The 27,673-nt window shown below is 38.5% G+C and overlaps 1 protein-coding gene across 1 annotated transcript; it reads left to right on the top strand.

The window, feature by feature from the left end:
* Positions 1-5,427: 5,427 nt before the first annotated feature.
* Positions 5,428-5,961, top strand: LOC145565212 (uncharacterized). The gene has a single exon (XM_081625284.1). It carries the CDS (start codon positions 5,428-5,430, stop codon positions 5,959-5,961), a length of 534 nt encoding a protein of 177 aa, XP_081481410.1.
* The last annotated feature ends 21,712 nt before the right edge of the window (positions 5,962-27,673 follow it).

The raw sequence follows: 27,673 nt of genomic DNA, 5'->3' as shown, positions 1-27,673 counted from the left end.
CATTACTTTTGTAATATGCTAATGTTATTTAATTAATCTATGTAGAGCATTATTTCAATGCCGGAGTGAAAGAGAAATTGCCACAAAACTGAAGATGAATACGAAATGGCTAATGATAAAAGTATGTGTTGTGTCATATTTGTCATATGATTTGAAATTATATATTATTTAAGAATATAATCTCAATTATTTATTTGTGCTATTTGTTATATAGTGTCCACAGCAACCGAATTGCATTGATTGCAGATATTATGTTATGTGATTCATGAAAGAAATAATCTCGCACAAACACACACAAATTCTAGAAAATGTAAGTCGTAGTATTTTTCCTTGGTTTTAATTCTTAGTATTGCACCAAGAGATCTAATATGTTGTATAACATTTTGTGATGGTTGTTAAATATTATTAATTGAACTTTTTTCTACTGCAGTACTTTTCATATTGTCAATTCCAAAATATGACCAAGAACAGATTGATGAAGTAAGGATTCACTGGGTGCGATATGTTTTTCAGCAAATTTAGATTAGATATAGCATCGTATTATTATTGCGATGTAATTTTGGAGGACTCTCTTCGTTTTTAAATACTTGCTCCATTCCTCCATGTGCGGAGTTTTAGGAGAAATTGGAAAAGGTAATAACATATGGAGGTAGTGGGGTAGGTGGATGAATATAAAATTGTAAAAAGTAAAAGTAGTGGAGAGAATTGGAGGAGAGAGAATATAAAATTAATAAAATATAATTCATGATGGGTCAATTAGGTGAGATAAATTAATTAAATATTGTAAAAACTTTTCAAATAAGGAAATAGAGCAAGTATTTAAAACGGTCGGAAATGAAAAGTGGAGCAAGTATTTAAAAACGGAAGGAGTATTATAAGACATTCATCTCAAAATTTTATTTTACAATGTTTAGGTTTGTGCAATACAATTTTTTGAGTGATAATTGCTATGCATTTAATTTGTGATAAAAAAATATATCATTGTTTTGTTTATAAAATTGAAGTAAAGTATTTGGCTTTTTGATTCAATATGCAGATAATAAGCATGTCAAGAAATGGATGTTAATTTTTAAAAATATAATTTGTTTAATAGCGGTCACACTAAATCGCTGTAAGAATATTCAAATTTCGTTCGAATTTCGTTGGAGTTAAAGCTTATTTTATAGTGGACTTTTTATAGTGGTTTTTGGAATAACTATATACAAAATTTGAATACAAACTTGAGACTTGATATTATAGCGGTTTGAACAACCGCTATAAAAGGGCAGCTATTCTTTTTAAAGCGGTGAGATTTATAGCGGTTGATAAACTGCTATAAAAAGAAAAAACAATCGCTATAAAATACAATATATGGCGTAGTGATATTTTAGCAAGTGAACCTTAGGTTATCTTTTATTAAGAAAAGTGATATAACTTTAGTTTATTAACGAAACTTATTAAAGTCATAATAACAACACTTTGCGCAAGGTCCAAAGTGTTAATTATTGTTTGAGTAATTTTCTTTTTTGTAGTTATATAACTAATTAATTTTAGCAGTTACTTGAGTTATTAGATTAAATAAAATTTAGTGGTTCGTGAGATTATTATACTATTGTTGATGGTCTAAAGTAAATTAATAGATATAGTATAAAATTATGAGATTAAACATGTAATAGAAATATTACATGCATGTAGTTTGAGATGACCAAGTTAAAAAATAAAAATTTGTTGCAACTAATTTAGGATAGAAAGAGTATGAAATTACAGTAATATTGATATATACCCTATGTTATTTTACTTTTATGTTATATTTACTTTTTGCACAACAATGCATTTCTATAATTAAAAAAATCTCAAGCTATGTAATATTTAAAATTCTAAAAGTTACATAGTTAGAAATTAAAAATCAAGACTAATAATCTTACAAAATTCCATGTGACTATGTTTTGAAGTATAAGAAGAAATCATTAAAGCAGAAGATACCTTATGCATTATAATCTCTTAAGATTTAAAATGGGACAAACAAAAGAAAATAGAGGGAGTAATATACTTATAAATAATAAAAGCTTCATATAAAACAATTATTTATTTTGAACTTATAGAAAGCGAACAAAATTACAAACACGTAATAATATATATCAAGTGTTATTCTCTTAATTGAACTTTTATAGTAAACAAGTTATATAACTAGTTTACATGCACTAAAAAACATATATATACTAACTTATGCAACAAATTGAGGAAGTAGTTCTTCCCTATCACATCGTTGACATTCCCATCGGCCTATTATATTTCCCACTACAAAGCATGAAATAGTCATTACACATGCTATGACAACAACAATACCACTTATAATCCATTCATTCTTCACATCTTGGGCTAAACCATCCTTGTAGTCTTAACAATTATAACATAGCTTTTCAGGATCGTTATCCCATTTGTAACAATCAGAATTTGAGTGGGTGTCGTTGGTAAGGTTGATCCAAATAGTAGGGCTTGAGAAATTTTAGGTGCACTCTACGGGTGGTTTACAACATCCGACTATAAATGAAATTTATAATTAAGATCAAAAACAAAACATGAAATTAGTGTATACAATAAAGTTTGTTAGTACACACCAACGATACGTGGCAAAAAATTCAAACAATTGTTGTCCTACTTGACCAAATTAGAGTTAAGAGATGTATAAATCATTTTATCAATTTAAGGAGTACTCAATCATTAAAAAATAATTTTAGGTTGAAACCTTATTTGGATTGTAGGGGTGCAACACTTAACGTCTTTATAATGGGTGTGTAACCAAGGTCCATTTGATCATTTACAATTGAGAATATAAATTAATATATATCACTTATATTATTTTATAAATTGAAATTTCTTGGAAACAATTAATGGAACATTCAATTTTTGGAAATGGATAATTATTAAATGATAGAATTTCTTATTTTCTTATTTAAACAACATGTATATATAGTATTTGGGAATTCAACAACCATTATCTTAGGTGTTATTTATGGTAATTATATTTGATACTTTTTTGATAAATCTTTTTCAATATTAATTTGGGTAAAATTTATTACCTAATATTAAAAGACCATTTTTTGAATGAACTACCTTTTAATTATTTTTTATTTTATTTTTCAAAAAACAACCTTTCAAAAACCAAAAAAGTATGGGTAAGTCCCACTTTATGTCCTTCAATTTCTTTGTTTCATCTTCGTTTTTACATTCTCAATTTTTTTATTATTCCAAAAAAAAAAAAAAAAAAAAAATAAAAATAAAAATACCCCTTAAAAGTCTTATCTCATTGGTTTGATATTATGTTTATCTTCTTTTAACTCAAGAAGCTAAGGTTTACTAATTTGGAAATTTTAAGTTCATCAAACTTACATTGGGGAATTTGGCTTAGGTTTGTAATGAGTAGAATTATTGTAATTTGTGAAATTAAGAATTTTAATTTGGGGGTTTACAATTCGTAAATTAATATAGGTGTTTAGGGTTAAAATACACCCCAACACGTGGTCCAATCCCATAGTAACACGTGGCCCAATCAAAGGGTGACACGTGTCCCTATAGGAAGGTAGCGCATGTCAACTTTAAGAGAGCACCTGAAAAAGAGTAAAAGGGGCTTCCTTACATTAGGAGGCCCAAATTCCAAGAATGCCGCAAAACGGCACCCCTATCTGACATGTATCGTCAGCTGATTGCGCAGCCAATCAGGGCACAGAAATTTAGGGTATCAACCCTAAAGTGGCACAATTTCCCACCCTTATAAATACCCCAATCATTTATGATGGGAGGGGTGGATTGTGACATAACATTTAATAGAGCACTAAAAGCTCCAACTTCTCTCTACTTTCTCTCTCTAGTTTAATCCGTTTTCCGATTACTTACTAGATCGTCGGAGGCGAATCTCTAATAAACCGGAGCTCCGTTGTTTTGCAGGTGTCCAAGTCTACTTGCCGCAGAGCGTGACCAGTATCCCGAGGGATTCCAAAAATACCCCGAAACATTTGGCGCCGTCTATGGGGATACTTGTCCGTAATGACAATAGATGGTCTGACAACTAATGCCGGCCCTGGCCCTGGTCAGGATGGCCATGTAGAAGACATAGTCAGAATGATTCATTCTAGTGATCCTTTGACCGCCTCATTCCATGAGGCCGAGGATCCTCCAGTTACTGCTGCTTCCCTAAAGGCAGCTCTGAACAAACTTCGAAAGGAATTCGAGAGTAAAAGGCTATTGATTGGCAAATGCGCTTGTTGAATCTTGGTGACAAGCTGCCTCCGTTTTCTCAAGAGATTCTCAACTCTCCTCAACCAGCGAAGGTTAAAAGTGTGCTTGTGGGTGCCTATGATAGCATAGGCAACCTAGAAGAACACGTCACTTCATACAGAAATCTGATGTATTTGCAAAGTGTGGACGATGCCACATGATGCAGGTGCTTCCCGGCCTCCCTCAAGGGCGTGGCACAGGACTGGTTCAATAGTCTGCCGGTCGGGTGTATCAACTGCTTTACCACGCTTAGTTTATTGTTTGTTGGAAACTTCTCATATAACATCCCCTAAGGAAGACCAGCCTAAACTTGGAAACAATCGTCCAAGGAAAGAATGAAGGATTGCGTTCGTATGTTCAGAGGTTCAATCAAGAGAAAGCCCAAATTCATAATCTGCCGGATGAAATGGCTTATTCGGAATTTTTCCGGGGAGTAAGGCATAATGATTTCAAGTTTGATCTGGTCAGGAAAAAGGTCCGGACATACGCAGGCGTTTTGCGGGAAGCCGAGGCCTATATTGAAGCAGCTGATTTTTGTTCGCTTGCCAAAGCAGAACAGCCGGCTAAGGGGGCTGAGAAGAAGCAACCTTCTCAGCAAGACTCGGCCGGAAAGAAAAAGGAAGTTTGGATGGCTGACGGTCAACAGCCAAAATCAAAGAAGGTCAAGACGTACGAACCAGAGTACGAGTTCACCAAGGATTGTTACTCAATCTTAATGGAAATTAAGGATAAATTTGAGTTTGAAAAGCCCCAACCGATGAGAGGTTTGGCCTAGTACTGCAACAAGAACAAATACTGTCATTACCACAAGGACGTGGGACATGACACGAATGAATGCATAAACCTGAAAAGATTTTTGGATAAGCTGGCCGAAAAGGGCATTTGAATTCGTACGTCTTGAAATCAAAATTCACTTACACTCGGACAGATAACAAGTCTGAGAAGAAAAAGCAAAATGACAAGGGAGATGATGGAAATAGCACCGATTCTGGTTTAGTGGCTGTAATATTAGGCGGCTTTGCCGCAGGCGGCCCTACCATGAAAAGAATGAAGCAAGACGCTGGGAAATTTGGCAAAGTGATGCATGCTGAAGGAGTGAAAGTTAAACCTTTCCCAAAAGTAACGGTCAGTGAGGCGGACAAAGGAGAAGTCTAAGCCCTACACAATGATCCCATGGTATTTGTTATGAAAATAGCCAATTTGAAAGTCAACCGGATATTAATAGATACGGGTAGCTCGTCCGATATTATTAGCCTGGCCACCTTGAAAAATTTGAAGTTCCCTGAGAATGCTCTCAAGGAAATTTCCCACCCATTGGTTGGGTTTGGAGGGTCCATCATACATCCAGTGGGGCAGATCGATTTACCCGTCCGGATCGGGCAGAAGGGGGAAGGAAGGGACATGGTTGTCCGCTTCCTAGTGGTCAAGGAGCTTACTGGCTACAATGTCATACTCGGCCGCCCCACGTTAAACACAGCAATGGCAGTATTAGTCCCTCATTTGATGCTGTTGAAGTTTGAGAGATCGGACAGGAAAATTGGCTCAATTCAAGGAAGCCAGAAAATGGCTAAGGAATGTAATCAGCTAGCAGTAAAGCCAACAGTACGCGGACGAGGAAAGCTGTCTGAGCCAAAAACCGAAGAAAAGTCTCTTCAAACATACCAGGTCGGCCAGAAGCGTAAGTCGGCCATGGCTGACCAGGCATAGCAGTTAATGATCGTTGGCCGGGCAGAAGAATTGAGGCCCTAGCCGGCCGACGATCACCAAGATATAGTGCTTGACCCCGATCAACTTGATCGGACGGTCAAGGTAGGCACTATAGCTATGGGTTTGCTTGGAGACGACCTAGTCAAGCTGCTAAATGAATTAAAAGATGTGTTTGCATTTGAAGTTAGTGAAATGCCAGGTATAAGTCCAGACCTGGCCGTGCATAAGCTGACCGTGAATCCAGTTATTAAACCTGTTCGACAGAAGAAAAGAAACCATGGAGAAGAAAGGAATCAGGCGGCCGCAACAGAAGTAAGAAAGCTGCTAGACGCTTGTTTCATTCGTCAATGCTACTACCCTGACTGGGTATCCAATGTTATTCTTGTGAAAAAGCCGAATGGAACTTGGAGAATGTGCGTAGATTACACTGATCTGAACAAGGCATGCCCTAAGGATAGCTTTCCCTTGCCCAAAATTAACCGTTTGGTTGATTCTACGACCGGGCATGCCCTTATGAGCTTCATGGACGCCTACTCTAGATACCAACAGATCCCTTTGTGGGAAGAAGATAAAGAAAAACCGCATTTGTGACCAAGCAGGGTCTGTACGGCTACAAAGTCATGCCGTTCGGCTTGAAGAATGCCCCTGCCACTTTCCAAAGATTAGTCAACACGGTCTTTAGAGATCAGGTCGGCCGGAACATGGAAGTGTACATTGATGACATGATTGTCAAATCAAAAAAGTCGGCCGACTATCTAAATGATCTCCGAGAAACATTCACTGAACTCAGGCGGCATAAGATGATGTTAAATCCAAGAAGTGTGTCTTTGGTGTTGAGTCCGGCAAATTTCTCGGATTTTTGATTGATCAACGCGGAATTGAGGCCAATCTTGAAAAAATTCAAGCTGTCTTGGACATGAAGTCACCAAGGACAATCAAAGAAGTGCAAAGATTGACCGGTTGCTTAGCTGCACTCGGCCGATTTTTGTCAAGATCAGGGGATAAGTGCCGATACTTCTTTCAGACAATCAAGAAGAAAGCCATGTTCGAGTGGACATAGGAGGCCGAGGAAGCATTCGTACAATTAAAAAGACACCTGCATACACTACCTCGACTCGTCAGTCCATTCAAGGATAAAAAGTTATACATGTATCTTGCCATTTCAGAACATTCTTTAAGTGCTGTCCTACTCATTGAAAGGGACGGCCACCAGATCCCAGTTTAGTCATCAGCCACGTACTGCATAACGCTGAGCTTAGGTATCCACCCATTGAGAAGTTCGGCCTAGCTTTGTTTATGGCGTCAAAGAAGCTATGACCGTATTTTCTAGCTCATTGAATAGTATTCTACACAAACCAACAGTTGAAGAAGCCATTTACAATATTGGAGGCCAACGACCGGATGCTTAAGTGGGCCTTGGTGCTAAGAGGTTTCGATTTAACGTTTGAGCCTAGGAAAGCAATCAAGGGGCAGGCCTTTGCTGATTTCTTGGCTGAAACGACTAGGCCGGACTTGTAGTCGGCAGGGGACCAGATCTTGAAGGTTTATGTGGACGGTAGTGCAACAGCAACCGAATGCGGTGCTGGTATCATTTGTCAATCTCATGAGGGGGATAAGTTTGAATATGAAATGAGATTTCAATTCCAAGCCTCCAATAACGAGGCCGAATATGAAGCCCTATTGGCCGGCCTTAGAATGTGTAAGGCGGTCGGGGCAACAAAAATTGATGAAAGTTCGGACTCTTAGCTGATAGTCAGCCAAGTGAATGGCGACGATGAGGCCAGAGATCCAGTCATGATGAAATATCTGCAGATGGTAAAAGATGAGGCTGAGGGCCTAGAGCATTTCACGCTGCAGCAAGTCCCCCGTTTAGAAAATCATCAAGCAGACGCCTTCTCTAAGTTAGCATCCTCGGCATCATGTGATACTCCCAGATCAATGTTTTGGGAAGTTAAGGAGAAGAGGAGTATTGATGCCGTGCCCGTGCAAATCATTGACAGAAGCTCTACTTGGATGAATGCAATCGTCTCTTACTTAAGGGATGGGATATTCCGGCCGATCTAAAAGAGGGCTGACTGATGAAGAAGAGAGCGACCTGGTTCGAAATGAAGAGAGGGGAATTATTCAAGAAAGATTTTGTGAAACGACACTTGAAATGTATCACCCCTGAAAGAGGGCATGATGTGTTAGACGACCTCCACCAATGGCAGTGTGGATCCCATATAGGCGGACGGGCCTTAGCGGAAAAGGCTACCCATCTGGGGTATTACTGGCCGAGCATGAATTCGGACGCCATGAAAATGGTGAAAAAATGTGACAAGTTCCAGTGGTTCGCCACCCTTATTCATCGACCTACAAATAGCTTGTCGGCCATGAGTAGTCCGCTCCCCTTTGCCAAATGGGGCATGGACATCTTGGGGCCGTATATACCCGCGTCCGGGCAGAGGCGGTATGTGTTAGTAGCAGTAAACTACTTCACCAAATGGGTTGAAGCTGAGGCCGTTCGAGGAATCAAGTGGATGGATGTGTCTGCCTTTATCTGGAAAGGTATAATCACTCGCTATGGTGTGCCACAGTCAATGGTGTTCGATAATGGACTTCAATTTGAAATGCCCCAACTCAAAAATTGGCTAAGTGACCAGGGCATCACTCATTGTTTTGCCTCGGTTGGACGTCCGTAGGCTAACGGCCAAGTTGAGGCTTACAACAAGCTGATTTCCAATGGCATCAAGCGCAAGCTTGAAAAAGTGGGCGGCCTATGGGCAGATGAATTGGTCAATGTCTTGTGGTGCATATGTACAACTGCGAAAAGTTCAACGGGAGAAATCCCATTTTTCTAGTTTATGGTGCTGAAGCAGTGCTCCCAATTGAAATGTACGAGCCTACTCTTCGAGTAATGTTATATGATAAGAACGCAAATTGGGAAGCTATGAAGACCACCCTGGATTTCCTTCCGGAGGCAAGGGGCAATGCGGCGCTTAGACATGAAATTTATTGTCTCAGAATGACGAGAGCTTACAATCGCCGAGTGTCTAAGAGGCCGCTAAAATTGGTGACTTGGTCTTAAGAAAAATGGAAGCGGTGGGCCATGCCAATGAGGATGGAAAGTTAACCCCAAACTTGGAGGGGCCCTACCGAATTAGAGAAGAGGTCCAAGATGGAACCTATCGTCTTGAAGCCTTAGATGGCCGTCCTATTCCTCGTACTTGGAACACGGACAATTTGAAGAAATACTATGTTTAAAGTTTTCTATTACTTAGCCAAAAGTTGTATATATAGTTAGGTCTAGATGACCGAGCAATGTAATTAAAGCCGTACGGCCCCAACAATGTAATTTTGACAAATTAATGAGAAAGTCAAGCATTATTATCTTATTTGTTTATGTCTACTTATTGTTTAGCAAAAATGCCGAGTGAAAGCAATAACGATGCTGCTTGCAACATAGCAACTCGGCCGCAATAGAGACTAAAAAAAAGATCAAATAAAAACGATGACAAAGTTACTTGTGATTCAGCAGCTCGGCCGCAAAGGGTACAACCAAGCGGCTGTGCAATTGTTTAGCAAGGGCATCCTTAAGTTAATTCGGCCAGAGACCCAAAGGCCAAAGGAAGCGTCCGACCTCAACCAGGTCAGACGACTAGGCACCAGGTAGCCCAACTTTGCCTAAGGTATTCATTCCCAAAGATGGGGCAAGGGCATACCTAGGCATTCTAGCCCAACCGAAACTTAGAAATTTTTAAGTTGAAATATTACTTGAAATTTCATGAGTATGTTCGAGCGATAGTTTCAACGGACGATTCATATAAAGACAGCCAAGCGGCCACATACATAATATTGATTCGGCGATTCACCTAGTCCAAGGGCAATCATTACTATGATTTGATTAACTTACTAGTCGTCATACCCTTCTAGGTATAAAAACTACTAAGTTAATCAAACCACTTAGGATATGGACTAGGCGAACACTGAATAAAGGGGCATACCCCAGTGTTCGTACGAAAGAAATAAAAGCATAACAAAATGCGCAAAATTTTCTAAGTATGGAAATTCATAAAAACTGCTCAGAAGGCGGCACATTCAAAATAAATTAGAACTGCTCAAAAGGCAGCAAAATATCTTACACAACCGCTCAAAACAGGCGGCAAATAAAATTGTTCAACAAAAAATAAAAACCAAAAATAAACTAAGTATAGAAAACAGAAGACTGAAGCTTGATAGCTGCTGATTAGAGGACCTAAGCTCTATTCAGTCGGTTTTTCTTCATTGGCAGGCTCCTCTAAGGCCAGCTCCCCGTCAGCGGCCGAGGCAGTGGCAGACGACTCCTCAACTGGCACCTTCTCACCAGTTGGCTCCACCTTCTCCTCCTCCTCCATTTCGTTGTCTTCCTCAACTTCCCCGAATTCAGGCGAAGTGACAATGAGCTCGGGAAGGGGCTGCCCCACTTTCTTTGCCTCCTCCCTGAGGCAGATATAGATGAGGCGCTTGGTGAAGCGCTCCTGGTTGTAGGCGGTCTCCCCTTTGTCGACCATCAACTCGAAGGCCTCGAAGTAGTGGCTTTTCAGCCTCTCCTCGGCATCATGCCCGATGCGGACAACTTCTAGGGGGTTGGGCAGCCGGGGTGCCTTCAGTTGCTCAGTCCAGCAGGCCCTCAAAAAGGCCTTGGTCAAGCTCCTCGGTCTGCCGCACCGCCTTGTCAGTGAGCGCCTGAATGGCCGTCTCGAAGTGGATGCGCTGAAGGGCAAGGTTCCTAGTGTTGGTGTCTTCAGCCTGCCGCAGCAGCTCCCAGCCTTCTCTCAGTTTCTCGTTCTCCTTATCCTTCAAATCTAGGAAGGCATTAAGCCTGAGAAAGAGCTGTAGGCGAAAAATGATGAGTTAGTAAAAGAAAAATTATGAAAAATATCCCAAGTGTAAAATTTAAAACGGTAGAAACTACTAATGATTACCTCGGCACTGCAGTTAATCATAGGGCCGAGGAAGCCCTCATTTATTCCCCTCAACTTATCATGCTACGCTTGGGGAATAGCCCGAACCATGGCTTTTTTCATGGCCTTTCGATCAGTGCCAGTAAGTGACTGGCCAAGCAGCTTCATATTCATCTCCTCCGCAATATCTACACGCGGCCATGAATGGTGTTAAGTTGAGCAAAATAGGCTAATAAAAAAAAAGGATGGTTACAATACAACACAACTTTGACTTACCATCTGAGAAGCTTGGAGGAGAAGGGAAGACAAATGAAGGGGGAGGCAGGGGCTCGTCACCTCCCTCGTTGATGCGGCCGGGTTGATCCTCAGCCGACTGACTGGCAGCCGCCTGCCAATCAGATCTTCCAACTCTCTCGACATGCGGAGTTGAGACGGGGTTGGTCGGTTTTGCCGGGGATGACTTACCCCCATCGTTCGCTTTCACGCACTCATCATGGACCGACTCAGTTGTCGGATCCATGAACTTGGAGTCCGCGTTTGGTGACAAATGGGGTGGCTCTCCTTTGGATTGCTTAGGAGTAGTCCGCGACTTTGTCTTGGCCGCCGGGTCGGAAGGGGTCTTAGATGCACCCGTCTTCCTGGTGTTAGACGCCTGGCTGTCCTTGGAAGAAGTGGCCGACTGCTTTCGTTTTTTCCTGGGAATAGGAGTGGCCAACTGAAAAAGAAAAGCAAAAAGAAGGGAAGGACCCCTCCCCTAAACATACCAGCACGGCAAAAAAAAAAAAAGAAGAAGAAGAAGAAAAGGTTACTAGCTGGAGTTAGTCGACCGTACCTCCTTGGTTTCCTCTTACAGTCTCTGTCGAGCCTTGTACCGAGCCAAGTCTAGCTCGGACATGTCAACCTCTCCCTTTTGCTCCTTGTCCAGCATGGCAAGGGCTTTTTCTGCACAAGGAAAGAAGAAAAAGAGTTAGAAAATTTTTAATAAAAATCTAGCATATGAACGATGAAGGTTTTAAAGCCCCACCTTGGGGAATGTTCCGATATAGGCCGCATGGCAACATAAATATTGGGTCCCGAAGCCAGCCGGCCAAAGGAATCCAGTTCTTTGGCACGACCACCATCTTGCCGCCCCTTTGTACCTTCTTGACACCAAAGTAGTCAAGTTGGTGCGCTTGGCTAGGGTGGACGGGTTGTTTGTATGGTTTGTGCTGCCCCCGGCCAAGCTAGATCGGCTTAGCATTAAATCGATTCATCCGCAAGTTAAATTCAACGTCCTTTGTCTTGAAGCGGTAGAATCGGTTCTTCCAGTCTTGCCATTTTGACACGCGATCCATCACCACCAAATAATCCTTTGTGGTGCTAAGGATGAACCATCGTCCGTATGCTTCTCCAGGCGAGTCATGGAGTGCATCTCACAAAATACCAGAAAAATCTTGCTTGATGCCCTTCCGAATGCATGTCACCAAGTAGCGAAAATATTTAACAAGCTGTTCGGCATCAGCTGGAAGAGAGTAATGTTATATTCGTCCAGGACAGTGCGGACGAAGGGATGGAGGGGGAAGCGAAGTCCGACATCAAAAGTAGTGCGATAAATGCTGAAGGACCTTCGGCATGGCCGCTCTTCCTCCCAGGCGGCCACAGACAGAGAACGCTTGGGTGCCTTCAGCTTAAAACCCTCTCCTAGTTGGAGGAATTCCCTATACTCATTCTCCGCCTCCTCCTCATTAGGGTGACGGGCAGCCCAAACTCAGAGGACAAGACATTGTCCAATGCAGCAGCCTCGGCCGAGCTCCTGCTCCTGGAGCCCTGGCCGCCTACAGAAACCACAATGCCCTCAGGCGCTAAGGGACCTTTTCCCTTATCTTTACTTACGTTCACCTGATTTCCCGAAGGAAGAGCACTACGAGGGGGCAAGTCAGACGGTTCGGCAATCAATGCCAGTTCTGGGTCTGTCCGACCTGCTGTGTTGGAGATGAGGTTGTTCCGGAATTGGGACGGACGATCCAGCGTTCGCCCGAGAAGAGGTAGGAGGCCTCTCATAAGATAGAAACTCGGCCGGATCCATGACCGAGTTGGCATATTGGGGGAACCTTAGTTTCGGAGTTTTCCCGGACGTCTCCCTAGTATAAGAGACGTCTCCCTAGTATAAGAGACGTCCTATGCTCTTTAGCGCTCTTCGAAAGAAATGGTCACTTCGATCACATAACATTCAGTGCCACTAGTTGTGGCTGTATTGGTGGTCGACTCAGTCTCGGCATTCGTGTTGTTTGGTTCATAAGGGACCCTTGGGTTCACTAGACTGCCGTCCAGATTTCTAGCGGCATGTTCGTCGTACGTTTGCATCGTCCGGGCCATTTGAGACTGCAGGGACATAGAAGAATAGGTGGATGAGGGTCGGTACACACTAGAAATGGACCCACTCCATGAAGGAGACAGCTCGTCTCTGTCCACTCTAGACTCCTCAGTCTCAGGCGAACGACCGGCCTCATGAGGAGAAACGGACGAAGCCGAGTGTTGAGCCAGGTTTAAAACGAAAAGAAAAACTAAGGCAAATAAAAGAGGAGTAAAAGGAGAAAACGGCTTACCTTTGTACGTGTAGAAAACTTTGGAAAATCTGGGAAGTCTTGAAGGTTGAACGGAAAGCTCAAAATACGTGACCGAAAAACTCAATCACACGGCGGAGCTCCTGAAGATTAAGGGAAAAATCACTTTCTCTCTCTAAAAAGTGTAGGAGTTTATAGGTACGAACGCGGAAAACATGAATCATATTCATATAGCACCTAATCCCAAGATCATGCATAACACATAAACAATTAGAATTAATACCTTTGTAGCGTGATTCCACGTGCGATCGAGCAAGAACAAAGGGAGATAAAGAACCCTAAGCGTGATTCCTCTACTTGGTCCACGAGCACGGATCAAACCTCCACTAATGCTAGTTAGTCGTGATCGAACACTTCAATCAACCTTTGACGGAGATGTGAGTCACGAGCACACCACAAACCACCCACGACACCACCACACGCGCCACCTAAGGAGGAGGGCCATACGGACAGGGAGGAGAGAGAGAGAGGGCCGAATAGAGAGAAAGAATTAGGGTTTTGGTATTGGTTGCTTGATTCACAATTAACTGTTAATTGTTATATCATACAACCCTAGGCATGGATTATATTTATAGATCACATCTCTAAATAAATCCACATCAAGCCCAAAACACATTAAGCCCTTCTAACTATTCTAGCCCAACAATCAATGTAGCATGTCATAAACTCATGAGACCTAATAATGGGCCTCTAACTTGTTAGACCCAATACTCTTGTGTGTGACCTCATAAGATCTATTCTAGCGGGATTTGGACTATTTGACTAGCCCAAAGATCATTGATCATAGTCTAGCAACAGATAATGACGACCCAAGAGAACGAACTTATTATCTCCATAATAGTGATCCTTGATATATCTAGTAATTGCACTTATCGAAAACATAACTCCTTCAATCTCCCACTTGTCTGAGACAAATGCACAATATTCGCCAATCACCACAATAGAAGCATTCGCTTTGTCTCCTTTTCAGGTACTCCTCAGCATGGTTGAGTAAAAGGTTGTGTAGACACCCAAATGTGTCTCCCCAAAACCAAACCCAGTGATGAATACCTTTTGCGTTGAATGATTATCGAATGAGGTGAAAGTGTGAAAGGTCAAGTGTTGCGGTTGGTTTTTATTAAATTCTTTCTTTCTGTTTTCGAAAAACAACTCTATTTTATGAAAACAACCAATCCAGTTTAGTTTGGTCCACAATAAGGGTCCAATAATAGTGTAGTTGGATGGGGCTTGCAAAGAGCTTTCAAACGATATATTATAAGCCCAATTTCGATGAATAATGCGGAAGTTATGGCCAAAATACTAAACTGGGCCCGGTTTGATATTTACATGCGGCCCAATGATCTAGGGGAGGGCCCAATGTTAATTATTATTCCTAAAGTTATTAGAATTAATTATAGTCTTCTAGAATTCTCTAGAGGGTTCTCTTTAATCCTAATAGAGTTAGAATTAATAATTATATTTTGATAAAGTTTTATTTGGAATAAAATATTATTTTATGAAAAATATGATTTCACGGACTTTACAAATCAATTTTGATTCCCATGTGGACTCCGTGTTGAAAGCGCGTAGAAATCCAGGCCTGTCGCCACGCGACAGACCCTGTCGCCTGGCGACAAGGTCGGTTTTGCAGCGACATCGCGGAGTTTTATTCCTTATCAAATTCTACTTATTTCCGGACTGTTTTCTTATAAATATGGTCTTAAACCTCCGTTTTTAGAGACCAATTCTCTTCAATCATAATGAATTAACATCAACAATCTACCATCTCATCATCTATTCTCTCTATGCTCTCATCTCTCTAGCTCTTACAAAATTCCGCATTCACGAGATCTAGAAACACCTAGCCAAGTTCGAAGTTGCCTTCGCCCTAGACGTGAAAGGTTATAATTTTTGAGGGTTTGGTCCCTAATCTCTATCTCTATTATTTAATTTAATTGTTTGATTTTATATTTTCCTTGAAGTTACTAACGCGTGTATTTTGTTATTAGAAAGAGATACGAGGCATCCAAGTAAGTACTTTAATTGTTTAATTGATATTATGATATAGAAATCATGCTTAGATTGTTATTTTGGTTCCTAGTATCATGTTAGGATGCTTTCCTTAGTGCGATATTTAGGGTGATTTGCTTATATCAATAATGATTTCTAGGATGCTTTCTAATATCATATCAATATCATGTTAGTACCATGTTAGGGCTAAAGCTTTGATCTTTATTATTTAGTGACATGCTAGGATTTGTTATTAATCTTGTTAGTATCATGCCTAGGATCTTGCTATTATAGCTTTATTATTAACATGATTATAATTGTTATGATCATTATTTTTATTCATGTTGCTTGATGCTTATATTATTGTTATTGCTTGATCACGCCTTTTATGCATGTTTAAAGGGAATTTGTACTTGTAATCACGCTTAATAAGATAATTAATAATCTTGTTTAGGTTAATAAGATTATAATTCAAGTGATCGCCAATAATAGTTTTATTTGTGCATTAATATTCAACCAACATAGATATACGGGTTTAGGGTTAATCTATTGATTGCATGCTAGTCAGAAAGCGCACATGAATACGAGAAGAATGAAGTAGAGGCCTATTATTAGGGCAGGTTCAATCTCTTTTAGGTTGGATTTGTACCTTCATCCCCGAACCCTATTTGGTTCAAGACCTTTTGGATTTGACGATCTCATGGATCGTTAAGGGGTGTAACCTTCACCCTGTGAATGGTTTACAAGTTCCTAAAACTAGTTGGCGACTCTTTTGCTCTAGCTTCCTTCCCTTTGGACGCCACCATGCTTAAGTGTATGATCATAGTGGGGTTCAAGTTTGGGGTAATGCTTGAAATATTCCCTACAGTTTTTGGCGACTCCACTGGGGAGGATTTCTATTTTAATTCCTGAAATTTATTTTGGCAATGATTTAGAATGAGCGGATGAGACTTCAAAAGGTCTAAGTATTTTATGTGCGTAATTTTGATTAGCATTATTGTCATATGCATAAAAAAGGTCTTCATTGGATAGACCATCCGAAATGAGTCAAAAACATAGGATTTTTACACGTAGGAAATTTGAGAAATATCTTTCACAACTAGAATTGAAATAACGCTGCGAAATCTGGAAAATTCTAAGAATGTAGATACCTGCTGAGGCATGTAGGAGCTAGCGCCCAGAAAACAGGGCTTGTCGCCTATAAAGTGGTTCTGTCGCTTGGCGACAGGGGTACTTTTGCGGCGACAGTCCCTGTAGTCTGGCGCCAAGTTCTTCCAATACCGAGCCAGAACTCTTCCTTCTTGTTTTGACCATTTCTAGCACTGTTGGCTCGACTCTACTTCCTGATTGAGTTTTTCTCACTTTTCTGAAACCTATATGTGTTCTACATATGGACATAACACTTTTGATAAATATTAGTGAAAACTTGTCAAGTCTAAAAGAATTTCCCTTTCCACAGTACTTGGTCAAAGAGAGAAGAGCACTCAACCAAGACAACACTTTTGATAAAGCATCACTTTTTTATAAAACAAAAGGGTTGTAGTAATGGCTGGCGAAAAGGAAATTTTCTTAAGTAATATTAGTGAAAACTTGTCAAGTCTAAAAGAAGACGTCCGAAAACTGCAAGATGTCATTGCCATGCTCTTGAATGTGGTAGAAGGATTAGCAAATCGGATGATGGTAGTTGAACAAAATTCTCACCAAGGATCTAATGAAGAACTCAATGCTCTTAAGCCACGGGCAAAACGGACCATTGAAGAATACACACCAATAGGAATGACTTACAATGAAGCTTTTGACTGTCTCCGCGATCAAGGTCTCATTCGCCCCATTGGTCCCAGTCAAGACCCTCCACCTGAAAAAACGGTATCCCAATTGGGACCAAAATCTTATTGCCGATACCATAGAGGTCGTGGTCACACCACCGAAGTATGTCTCGCTCTCAAAGATCGTATTCAAGACCTCACTAATTCAGGTTTCCTTCATGTTCCTCCGCGCGACAAGAAGGCCAGGATTAGTAACGATAACAATAGTGGCTGTAAAGGAAAGAAGAACGACAATCCTTCTTCTTTTGGAAACACCCACTCTAGTAACAGTGTTAATAACGGTGTCTTAGCTATGGATGATCAAAAATATAAAAAGAAACTGAGGAGAGAGTTCACACCCATTGAAATGACCTACGATGCTGCTTTCGATCGTCTCTACGATCGAGGATTAATCAAACCCATCGGCCCTACCGAGGATCCAACGCCAGAAAAGCGATCTTCAAGATAGGATCCTAATTCCTATTGCAAATACCATCAAGGAAATGGTCATACCACCGATGAATGCTACAGGTTTCAAAATCTCATTCAAGATCTCATAGAAGCAAACAAGATACCATTGCCTCTAGCTAGCGAAAAGACTGGGTGATGTTGAAGAAAACGACACAAGACAAGAGGCGAGCTTCAACGACAAGATTTCGTGACCTCTTTTTCTATTTCTTTTTCATTTTCCCTTTCCCCAATAAGTCTAGTAATAGGCACCTTCTTCCTTAGATTTTTTATTTTGTACGTTTCTTTTCTCCCTTTAATAAAATGAGCATTTGTTTCCTTTCATGTGATCATTACATTGCATTGCATTCATTAAAAAAAAAAACGTCGAACTAAGCACAAGATATACCAATGACTTGAGGCACCCCCTTGTAGCCACATCATATCACCTCTCACCCTTTTAAATATACAATCCTTTTTTGATAAACCACTTTGAGCCTCGTCTAACGATAGACCTTTCATTTTTCAACTCATATCTATCTAACCTTGGGATGGGATGGTGTGCAACTTACGCAATTTTCAATTTCATAAAAAGCTTGGGTGACTTCAAAAGATGAAAATAGCAAGATAGAAACAATAAAAGTGTACAAAAGGGCAAGTGTTCCAATATCTTTGACATGAACATGTCTTTGATATGAACACGTCTCAGATTGCGTTTCTTATCGAGTGCTCGGTACCGTGCCTGAGAAACATGAATGCCAAGTGAGTGATAGACCGCATGATCAGGATTGCCCACACTCATAAAAATAAAAAGAATGCAAAAGCAAAAAAAGAAAAAAGACAAAAAGAGATAAACACTCAAGCATAAAAATACAAAGATTCAAAAGCAAGGTTGCACACCGTGGGGGCTTATATAGGGTCTTGAGCCTTTATCCCTTTTTTCTATAACCTTTAGCCTAACCGCGTTACAACCCTTAAAAGACCTTTTTGAGGTATACACACTTGTGCGAGGTTCGCCTAGAGCTACGTTCGGCCTGATTCCTAACGGATATGTAGGCAACCTCACATTGGGGTGCGGCCGTAATAAAAATGCATTCATACTCACATTCACACACTCACACCATGATCATATCAAAGAATCTCCAACGCTTATCCCTATTCATTTAGAGCTAGACTTGGGGGCTTGATCCCTACATTATTAGCCTACCTAGCCTAAAAGTTACCGTCATTTGACTCTTTTCAATATATTTTTCCACACACTTAGCTCTTGCAACCTAACTTTAGTGTCACTTTCACACACTACACAGATACATAACCAAATATACTTCCCTTAGGAACCCTTTGTCATGAAATCTTAACACAACGCTGAAGCATGCCTTGTCATGTCAAAATCAAGATCAATCATCATTGCATCACAAAGTACTAAGTACTTAGCCTCCGCGCCTAAGCTACCTAAATACTTTCATTATCAAGTCAACTAGGATAGTCTAAGATGTTACAATCCTTGTACATTGGGAGACAACATTAACGGATTAAGCTCATTCAGCATGCACCTTCAAAAACTTCACTTCAATTATTTTTTGTGTCTTGCTTTTTCGGGAGAAAGTCGGTACCCTCCACAAAAAATGACGGAATTTTTTTGCTTTTTTTGCATTTTTCGAGTTGCACAATCACATTATAATGCACACACGAGTCATGTACGTTGAGTCATGTCACCTCGAATTGAGTCTAACACATGTGTCAAAACCCATTAAGTCACATAAGAGTCACACACGTGTCAAAACACATTGAGTCAACCTCAAGTCAGTCAATCACCTTAGGTCAACCCTAAGAAAAACACCAGCAAAGTCTTTTGGCAATCTTTTGATTTTTACAGGATACAACCATTTAGCAAAGCTCCTGTTTGCAGCCAACCGAACGATCTCAACAAACATTCAAGTATTAAAGCTCTTTGTTCAGAGACGCGTGGACATAAAAATCTCTTTTGCTCAGAGACGCGTGGGCATATCATTCAAGCTCTTTGTTTAGAGACGCGTGGACATTTCTTTTCAAGCTCTTTTGCTCAGAGACGCGTGGGCAACCTATCAAAGCTCCATTGTTCAGAGACGAGTGAGCATTCCTAAAAAAAAAGCTCTTTTGTTCAGAGACGAGTGAACATCGACGGCAACGAAGCACGACCACAACATCAGCAACGGCGGGATGACGTTCTCTAGCTTGTGGAAGGTCGTCAAAACAAAATGCAACAAATCGGTTACCTTTAGAGACGTGTGCTTGACGGTGCAAGATACGAGTTTCTTAACTCTTTTATCTGTTTAACTAACGCTAGTTTGCAGGTATCGGTGTTACAAGAATGATTTAGGATCGCAGAACGTTCTGAATCATTCTCCGTCCCTATCGTTACTTTGACTTTCATTTTTGAAACTTGCGTTTCTCCAAACTCAGTCAAAGTGGGGGCTTCTGTAGACACCCAAATGTGTCTCCCTAAAACCAAACCCAGTGATGAATACCTTTTGCGTCGAATGATTATCGAATGAGGTGAAAGGTCAAGTGTTGCGGTTGGTTTTTATTAAATTCTTTGTTTCTGTTTTCGAAAAACAACTCTATTTTATGAAAACAGCCAATCCAGTTTAGTTTGGTCCACGAAAAGGGTTCAATAATAGTGTAGTTGGATGGGGCTTGCAAAGAGCTTTCCAACGATATATTATAAGCCCAATTCCGATAAATAATGAGGAAGTTATGGCCAAAATACTAAACTGGGCCCGGTTGATCTTTACATGCGGCCCAATGATCTAGGGGAGGGCCCGATGTCAATTATTATTCCTAAAGTTATTAGAATTAATTATAGTCTTCTAGAATTCTCTAAGAAGTTTCTTTTAAATCCTAATAGAATTAGAATTAATAATTATATTTTGATAAGTTTTATTTGGAATAAAATATTATTTTATGAAAAAAATGATTTCACGGACTTTACAAATCAATTTTGATTCCCATGTGGACTCCGTGTTGAAAGCGCGTAGAAATCCAGGCCGGTTTTGCAGCGACATCGTGGAGTTTTATTCCTTATCAAATTCTACTTATTTTCGGACTGTTTTCTTATAAATATGGTCCTAAACCTCCGTTTTTAGAGACCAATTCTCATCAATCATAATGAATTAACATCAACAATCTACCATCTCATCATCTATTCTCTCTATGCTCTCATCTCTCTAGCTCTTACAAAATTCCGCATTCACGAGATCTAGAAACACCTAGCCAAGTTCGAAGTTGCCTTCGCCCTAGACGTGAAAGGTTATAATTTTTGAGGGTTTGGTCCCTAATCTCTATCTCTATTATTTAATTTAATTGTTTGATTTTATATTTTCCTTGAAGTTACTAACGCGTGTATTTTGTTATTAGAAAGAGATACGAGGCATCCAAGTAAGTACTTTAATTGTTTAATTGATATTATGATATAGAAATCATGCTTAGATTGTTATTTTGGTTCCTAGTATCATGTTAGGATGCTTTCCTTAGTGCGATATTTAGGGTGATTTGCTTATATCAATAATGATTTCTAGGATGCTTTCTAATATCATATCAATATCATGTTAGTACCATGTTAGGGCTAAAGCTTTGATCTTTATTATTTAGTGACATGCTAGGATTTGTTATTAATCTTGTTAGTATCATGCCTAGGATCTTGCTATTATAGATTTATTATTAACATGATTATAATTGTTATGATCATTATTTTTATTCATGTTGCTTGATGCTTATATTATTGTTATTGCTTGATCACGCCTTTTATGCATGTTTAAAGGGAATTTGTACTTGTAATCACGCTTAATAAGATAATTAATAATCTTGTTTAGGTTAATAAGATTATCATTCAAGTGATCGCCAATAATAGTTTTATTTGTGCATTAATATTCAACCAACATAGATAAATGTGTTTAAGGTTAATCTGTTGATTGCATGCTAGTCAGAAAGCGCACATGAATACGAGAAGAATGAAGTAGAGGCCTATTATTAGGGCAGGTTCAATCTCTTTTAGGTTGGATTTGTACCTTCATCCCCGAACCCTATTTGGTTCAAGACCTTTTGGATTTGACGATCTCATGGATCGTTAAGGGGTGTAACCTTCACCCTGTGAACGGTTTACAAGTTCCTAAAACTTGTTGGCGACTCTTTTGCTCTAGCTTCCTTCCCTTTGGATGCCACCATGCTTAAGTGTATAATCATAGTGGGGTTCAAGTTTGGGGTAATGCTTGAAATATTCCCTACAGGTTGAATAATGTCACCGTCGAGCCCTCATCATTATGAGTAAGCCTGACTATATCAAATCCATCGTGGAGTGAGAACAAGATTATGTCATGTGCGGAGTCATCATTAAACAGTTTCCCAAGGACGTCCATCTGATTGAATAAATCAATTAGTTTATTGACATGGGTCCTTACTGACTGACCAAGCATGAGTTTCTTACCCATTATCTTACAATGAACATTGTAAGCCTCATACCTTATGTTGTCAGTCCAGGAATAGTAAATCCGAGGGATCGAATTAACGACCTCTCTTACATTGCAGTCGTTGAAGTTTCCTCCTCCACTTCCTAATGCCCCAATGCCACCTCGACAGATGGCACAAAGACATTCACACAAGTTGGTTAACTCATATTGCCTGAACCTTCTTTTCCAACAATTTGGAATAGATTCTAAAATAAGATTCCTGATTTTCTCTGCATCCGAAACAATTTTCGCATGCCTTTCAGGATCATAACCTTCAGTATACTTGCCCTCAACAGGAATGTATAAACGAGATTCAAGCTTTTGGCTTATGAGAACATTTCTCAACTCGTTCTCCCATTCCCTGAAGTTTCTGAGATTCAGCCTAAAATTTAGTTTCGTTGGCAAAATAGTGTTGTCATTATAGTTATTCATCTACAAACAAAAACAAAACGAGGCAAAGTTCATTAATTATGTTTAATAATTTTAAAGTACCATAAACGATTTAAATTGGCAACTTTAAAGCATTTATTCAATATTAAAATGATCCCTATTGAATTAAATGATTCCAAGACCCTTTATTTGTATAATAGTTGACCGGACTGAGGCCCTACCATCAAGCATTACATTTTCAAGGTGAGTAAACTCTTTACTGATTACAACTCTTTGTAACTCTTGGTTGAATAATTAACCATCACATGTTTAATTATTACACTTATCTTCAAGGTTCTAAATGCTTTAGGTAACCTTGTTGAGTATAACCAATTAAATGTGTAGAACGTGATCTACCCCAAATTACATACGATAACAAGTGACACTCTGCTGTGGCCGACCCATCACTCATGATCTAAGGATTGTTGGGTATTCAATTGCAAAAGCAACCTCAATATTACTGGGACCTAGATTCAATTATGTTGTGATTATTTAGTGAACTCTAACGCATCATCAATCGACATAAAATAAATCTAACATGCATAATCTACTAATGCATAAATAAAACATGACATAGTATGGCCCCTTAATCCTAAGAAAACTAATAAAGCAGAAAAATGCTTCCACTTGAATCTTCATGGATCTCATCCATCTTATTCCTTTGGGCCTCCACTCCATAGGCTTCTTGGATTAACTGCAACCTGTAATATTATTCTATTCTATCTACTACTTAAATAAAATAAAATAAAATTACAAAAATACTTAACGGTACGCAGACCGTATTTAGATTACAAAAATATGAAACGATGTGCAGATCGTATTTAGAATCTATGGGCCATACTAGTCTATATATAGCAATAAATAATATCATATATTATAAAGTGTCACATGATAAATCACTCATCATGCTTACCTAAACTACAACATCGAATGATCATAATTAAGGAAACATGGCACAAAATATCTCATATTTTTAATTAATTAGTTACTGCAATTAGATAATATCATATATTATTTCTAACCAATCATAAAATATCATATATTTTATTTAAGGTAAGAGATAGAATCAAATCATATTTTAATTATGGAAGATAAATCATATTTATTTTCCATGATTATCCTAACTAATTTAGGAGATTCCACTACTACATTTTTGACCTATTGCAACCCCCAAATCCGTTGCATTAGGTGTCAAAATCCGTGGCATTAGACCTAATGCAACGGTCATGTACCGTGGCATCTGCTGGCGTTGCAATAGGTCTAATGCAACTGTATATGACACCTAATGCCACGGCATTAATGAACCGTTGCGTTAGATCAATACCTGATGCAACGGCAACATTATTGCGTGGCATTAGTTATAATACCTAATGCCACGGTTTTCCTGCAGCTAATGCCACGGTTCCCTATACCTATTGCCACGGTGCATATACCTAATTCCAATAATAATAATAATAATAATAATAATAATAATAATAATAAAATTAATAATAATAATAATAATAATAATAATAATAATAATAATAATAAAAATAATAAAATCAGAATTTTATTAACAAAAATTGAAAGTTTATACATTGCTATCTATAAGAAATATTACAAAGTTAAACTTTCACTAGTTAAATTAAGAAAAAAACAAAAGTTAATACTAAATCACTTTGTCCCTCAAAAAATATTTCAGCAATTCTTTGAACCGCATTATCATTTTTTTCTCATGCTTCTCCAATTTCTCAAGTAAAACAAATTCGACAACAATTTGGGAAACATCTTCAGCTTTATTATTCACCTTTGGCATTGTTTACACATATTCAATCTAGATCCCCTGAAAACAAAACATACAAACAAATAAATATGGGATTATAAAAAATTTGAGCAATAGGAAGTGAAACAATAGGTAGACTACTAGGAATTGGCCTAAAAAGGGAAGTGTATAATAGGTAGTGCAATTTACTGATGCTAATAATGTTGAAAGGACAAAGATACTTAGTTTAAAGAGGGACATGAGAAAGCTGGAGTCATACATAGCGGTCTAACTTGAATATTAGCTATTCCATGGTTTAGCCATGATGAAAAGTAAGCTTTATCATTGACTCTCATTACTCACAACGAACCCCTATGTTAGCTTGGAAAAAATAACATACGGTGTACGCCACTAAGTATATTATGTCCATAAAACAATAACTATATATGCATCTAACATACAACACAAGTGACTTAATAAATAGAGTAGCCAGATAAAGAAGAAACAGTTTTTATAGCTTCAAACAGATACAACTATTCAAGCCACCAAAACTCTCTCCACCTAGCATAATGCCATCGGTACTGGATTAGAAGCTGTTTTGAGTGGATTAGAAAATTAAGTTACACATGTGGACGAAAGTTATTTTTACTTACGATTAACTAATTAAGGGAATGCGGCTAATTAAGCATTCACTCAAATCTTGACGATTTGACATTGTCAACAAATTAGCCGTATTTTCTGTATTTTGTTGATGATTAGCCAACTTTCAGGTACTCTAATTACAAGTACAACATCTATATTAACTCTACATGAACACTTGACTGGACATCCATTCAGAAATAATAAAAATTATTGTATCTATAAGTATAGTGATTAAACTAACTAATAAAAACAAAACATAATAAGAAAACAAGATAAAGAGCCTCAAAACAACACTAACAAAAAGAATATAGGTGGAAAGAAGGGGAAAGAGCCGTGCAGGCAGAGAATTTGACATACAGAAAGTAAGCAATAATTTCCAAAAGAAACTCATTGCTATTTAGCCAATTACAACTCTCAAACTAAGCACAAACTCCATTATCAAATGACAAGCACTAAATTAGTCAAACGGTAAAATAAAAAAAATAAAAAAAAAACTATTAGCAATTCCAATAATTGGGGAAAAATCCCAAGTTGATTATCTTTTTCTAAACACTAATTAACCTCTAATAACAAAAAATTTTGTGCAATAAAAACCCAATGAAAATTTTCTCCATAGAATAGGATGAACCCATTCTATTCTTTTTTTTTACTTTTTTTTTTTTTAAGCAATTTCCCAAAATCCCTAAATTGTCAAATCTCTGAGTAAATACAATCAATATTAGCAAAAAAAATCTCAAAATCATCATCATCAGCCACAAATTAACAATTTCCAGTTAGGCCAACTCTAATTATTCATGCCAAACAGACAAATACCCAGAAAGTTGAACTGAAAACTAGAACTCCAACTTCCACAAACAGTAAAATAACAACAACAAAGAGCACAACAACAACAAACAACGAGTAGAGATAAAATACAAATTTGAGAAGACACACACATATTTTTTAGATTGGACAATTTCTCGACTTACAAATTGTAGGCTAGCGAGACGGCAATGTAAATGGCGGCAACATAGAATTAAGTGCAGCGATAGAGGATTTCTTACCAGCAACATATAATTCAGGGCGAATCAAGATTGAAGGCGGCTGTTCTCCATCGCCTTATCGTCGCCGTGTTGTGGCTGTTATAAATTAATTGGAAAAAATTGAACAACTTAGGGTTAATTTGTGAAGCTATTAAGTGGAGATTGGAGAATGATTGGAAATAATTATGAAAAAGAAGAAGATTAAGTAACTATGTGAAGCAATTGGGAATGATAAAAAGCTCTAGCAATTTCTCAATATTTCTCTCTGTGTAATGAGCAGGGATGGGTTTTGTTAGTGTTTTTTTTCTTAGATTAGATTGGGGCAGGCTTTCAAATTTTAGGAAAATAATGAGCGGCAAACCCTAAAATTTTAAGCGCTTACTAGTATAGCTTTTCTACCGTTGTAGTATATGTTATTGCCGTTGCATTAGCCTATCTAATGCGACGGCACGTTAGAGCCGTTGCACTATCCGTTGCATTAGCCTTATATTAGTATAAGCCGTTGTAATAGACTTATCTAATGCGACGGAAATGAAATTGCCGTTGCATTAGATCTTTTCTAACCGTTGCATTTGATCGAAAATGTAGTAGTGTTCTATTCTAATTGCTAGCCAATCACATATTTTAAATCAATTATTATTCAAAATTAATTACTGGATAATCTCATTAAATCAATCATTATCCAAATAAAATCTTTTGCTCCATAATTATCCAAACTTAACAAAAATAACAACTTTAATTTTGTTAATTATCTTTTTCAAAATCAAAACTTATCTTTTTAATTTTAATTTTGAAATCTGATTTTTATTTAAAATAAAATATATATTTTTTTAAAATAGCTGCGCCAGCCACCGTGGTGTGGCCAGCCGAAGCCAGCCACGGTGGCCGTACACCTTACGGTGTACGTTGCACAGCAGCGACGCAGGAACAGCAGCAGCAGCACATGCAACGCTTGCGGTGCACTGCTGTCGCTGCTCGTGTCTGAGTCCCTGCCCAGCCCCGCCCTCCATCCGGACCACCTATAGCTGCAGCCGCCATGGCTGCGCCACCCAACCGCGCTTGCCGCTGCTTTAAAACCCTTTTTTATTTTATTTTAATTTAAATAAAAACAAAACAATTTTGTAAAATTAAATTATTGTGGTCCTTTTAATTTTAAAATTAAATCATATTCAATTTCAAAATTAGGGTTCTTCATGAATTTAATCCCCAATTCAATTTAACTCTTAAATTAAATAATTTGATCATGAAAAATTCATAATTTAACATGAAATCAAATAGATTAAATTCTTTAAACACATAACAATCGAATTAAATCAAAACCAAAACACAAATTTCACAAATTAGGGCTTATGATTTCGAAATTTTCGAAAAATAGGGTTAGGGGGGTCGAAATTTTCGATCAATATAGGGAAAAATTCGAATCAAATTAAGGCTAATTCGGAGCAATTTAAACAACTTTTAATGATTCTATATTGTTAAATCACATTTAAAATAATAATTGACTCATAATTAAATTATTCTCCCTCCTAATTGAATTAAAATTGTGGACTATTAAAGAATTAATATTCAATATATGTACATGCATAGGCTAACTGATACCACTGTAGGAGTTTATAGGTACGAATGCG

Source organism: Chenopodium album, chromosome 10, assembly GCF_948465745.1.
Source record: "Chenopodium album chromosome 10, dcCheAlbu1.1, whole genome shotgun sequence".
In the NCBI taxonomy this organism is placed as follows: domain Eukaryota; kingdom Viridiplantae; phylum Streptophyta; class Magnoliopsida; order Caryophyllales; family Amaranthaceae; genus Chenopodium; species Chenopodium album.
The sequence above is the reverse complement of the archived record's forward strand: the minus strand, read 5'-3'. Positions and strand labels throughout refer to the sequence as shown.

What these genes read in the sequence shown, in the direction of transcription:
- LOC145565212 (XM_081625284.1), top strand. Translation starts at nt 5,428, where the DNA reads ATGGTATTTGTTATGAAAATAGCCAATTTGAAAGTCAACCGGATATTA.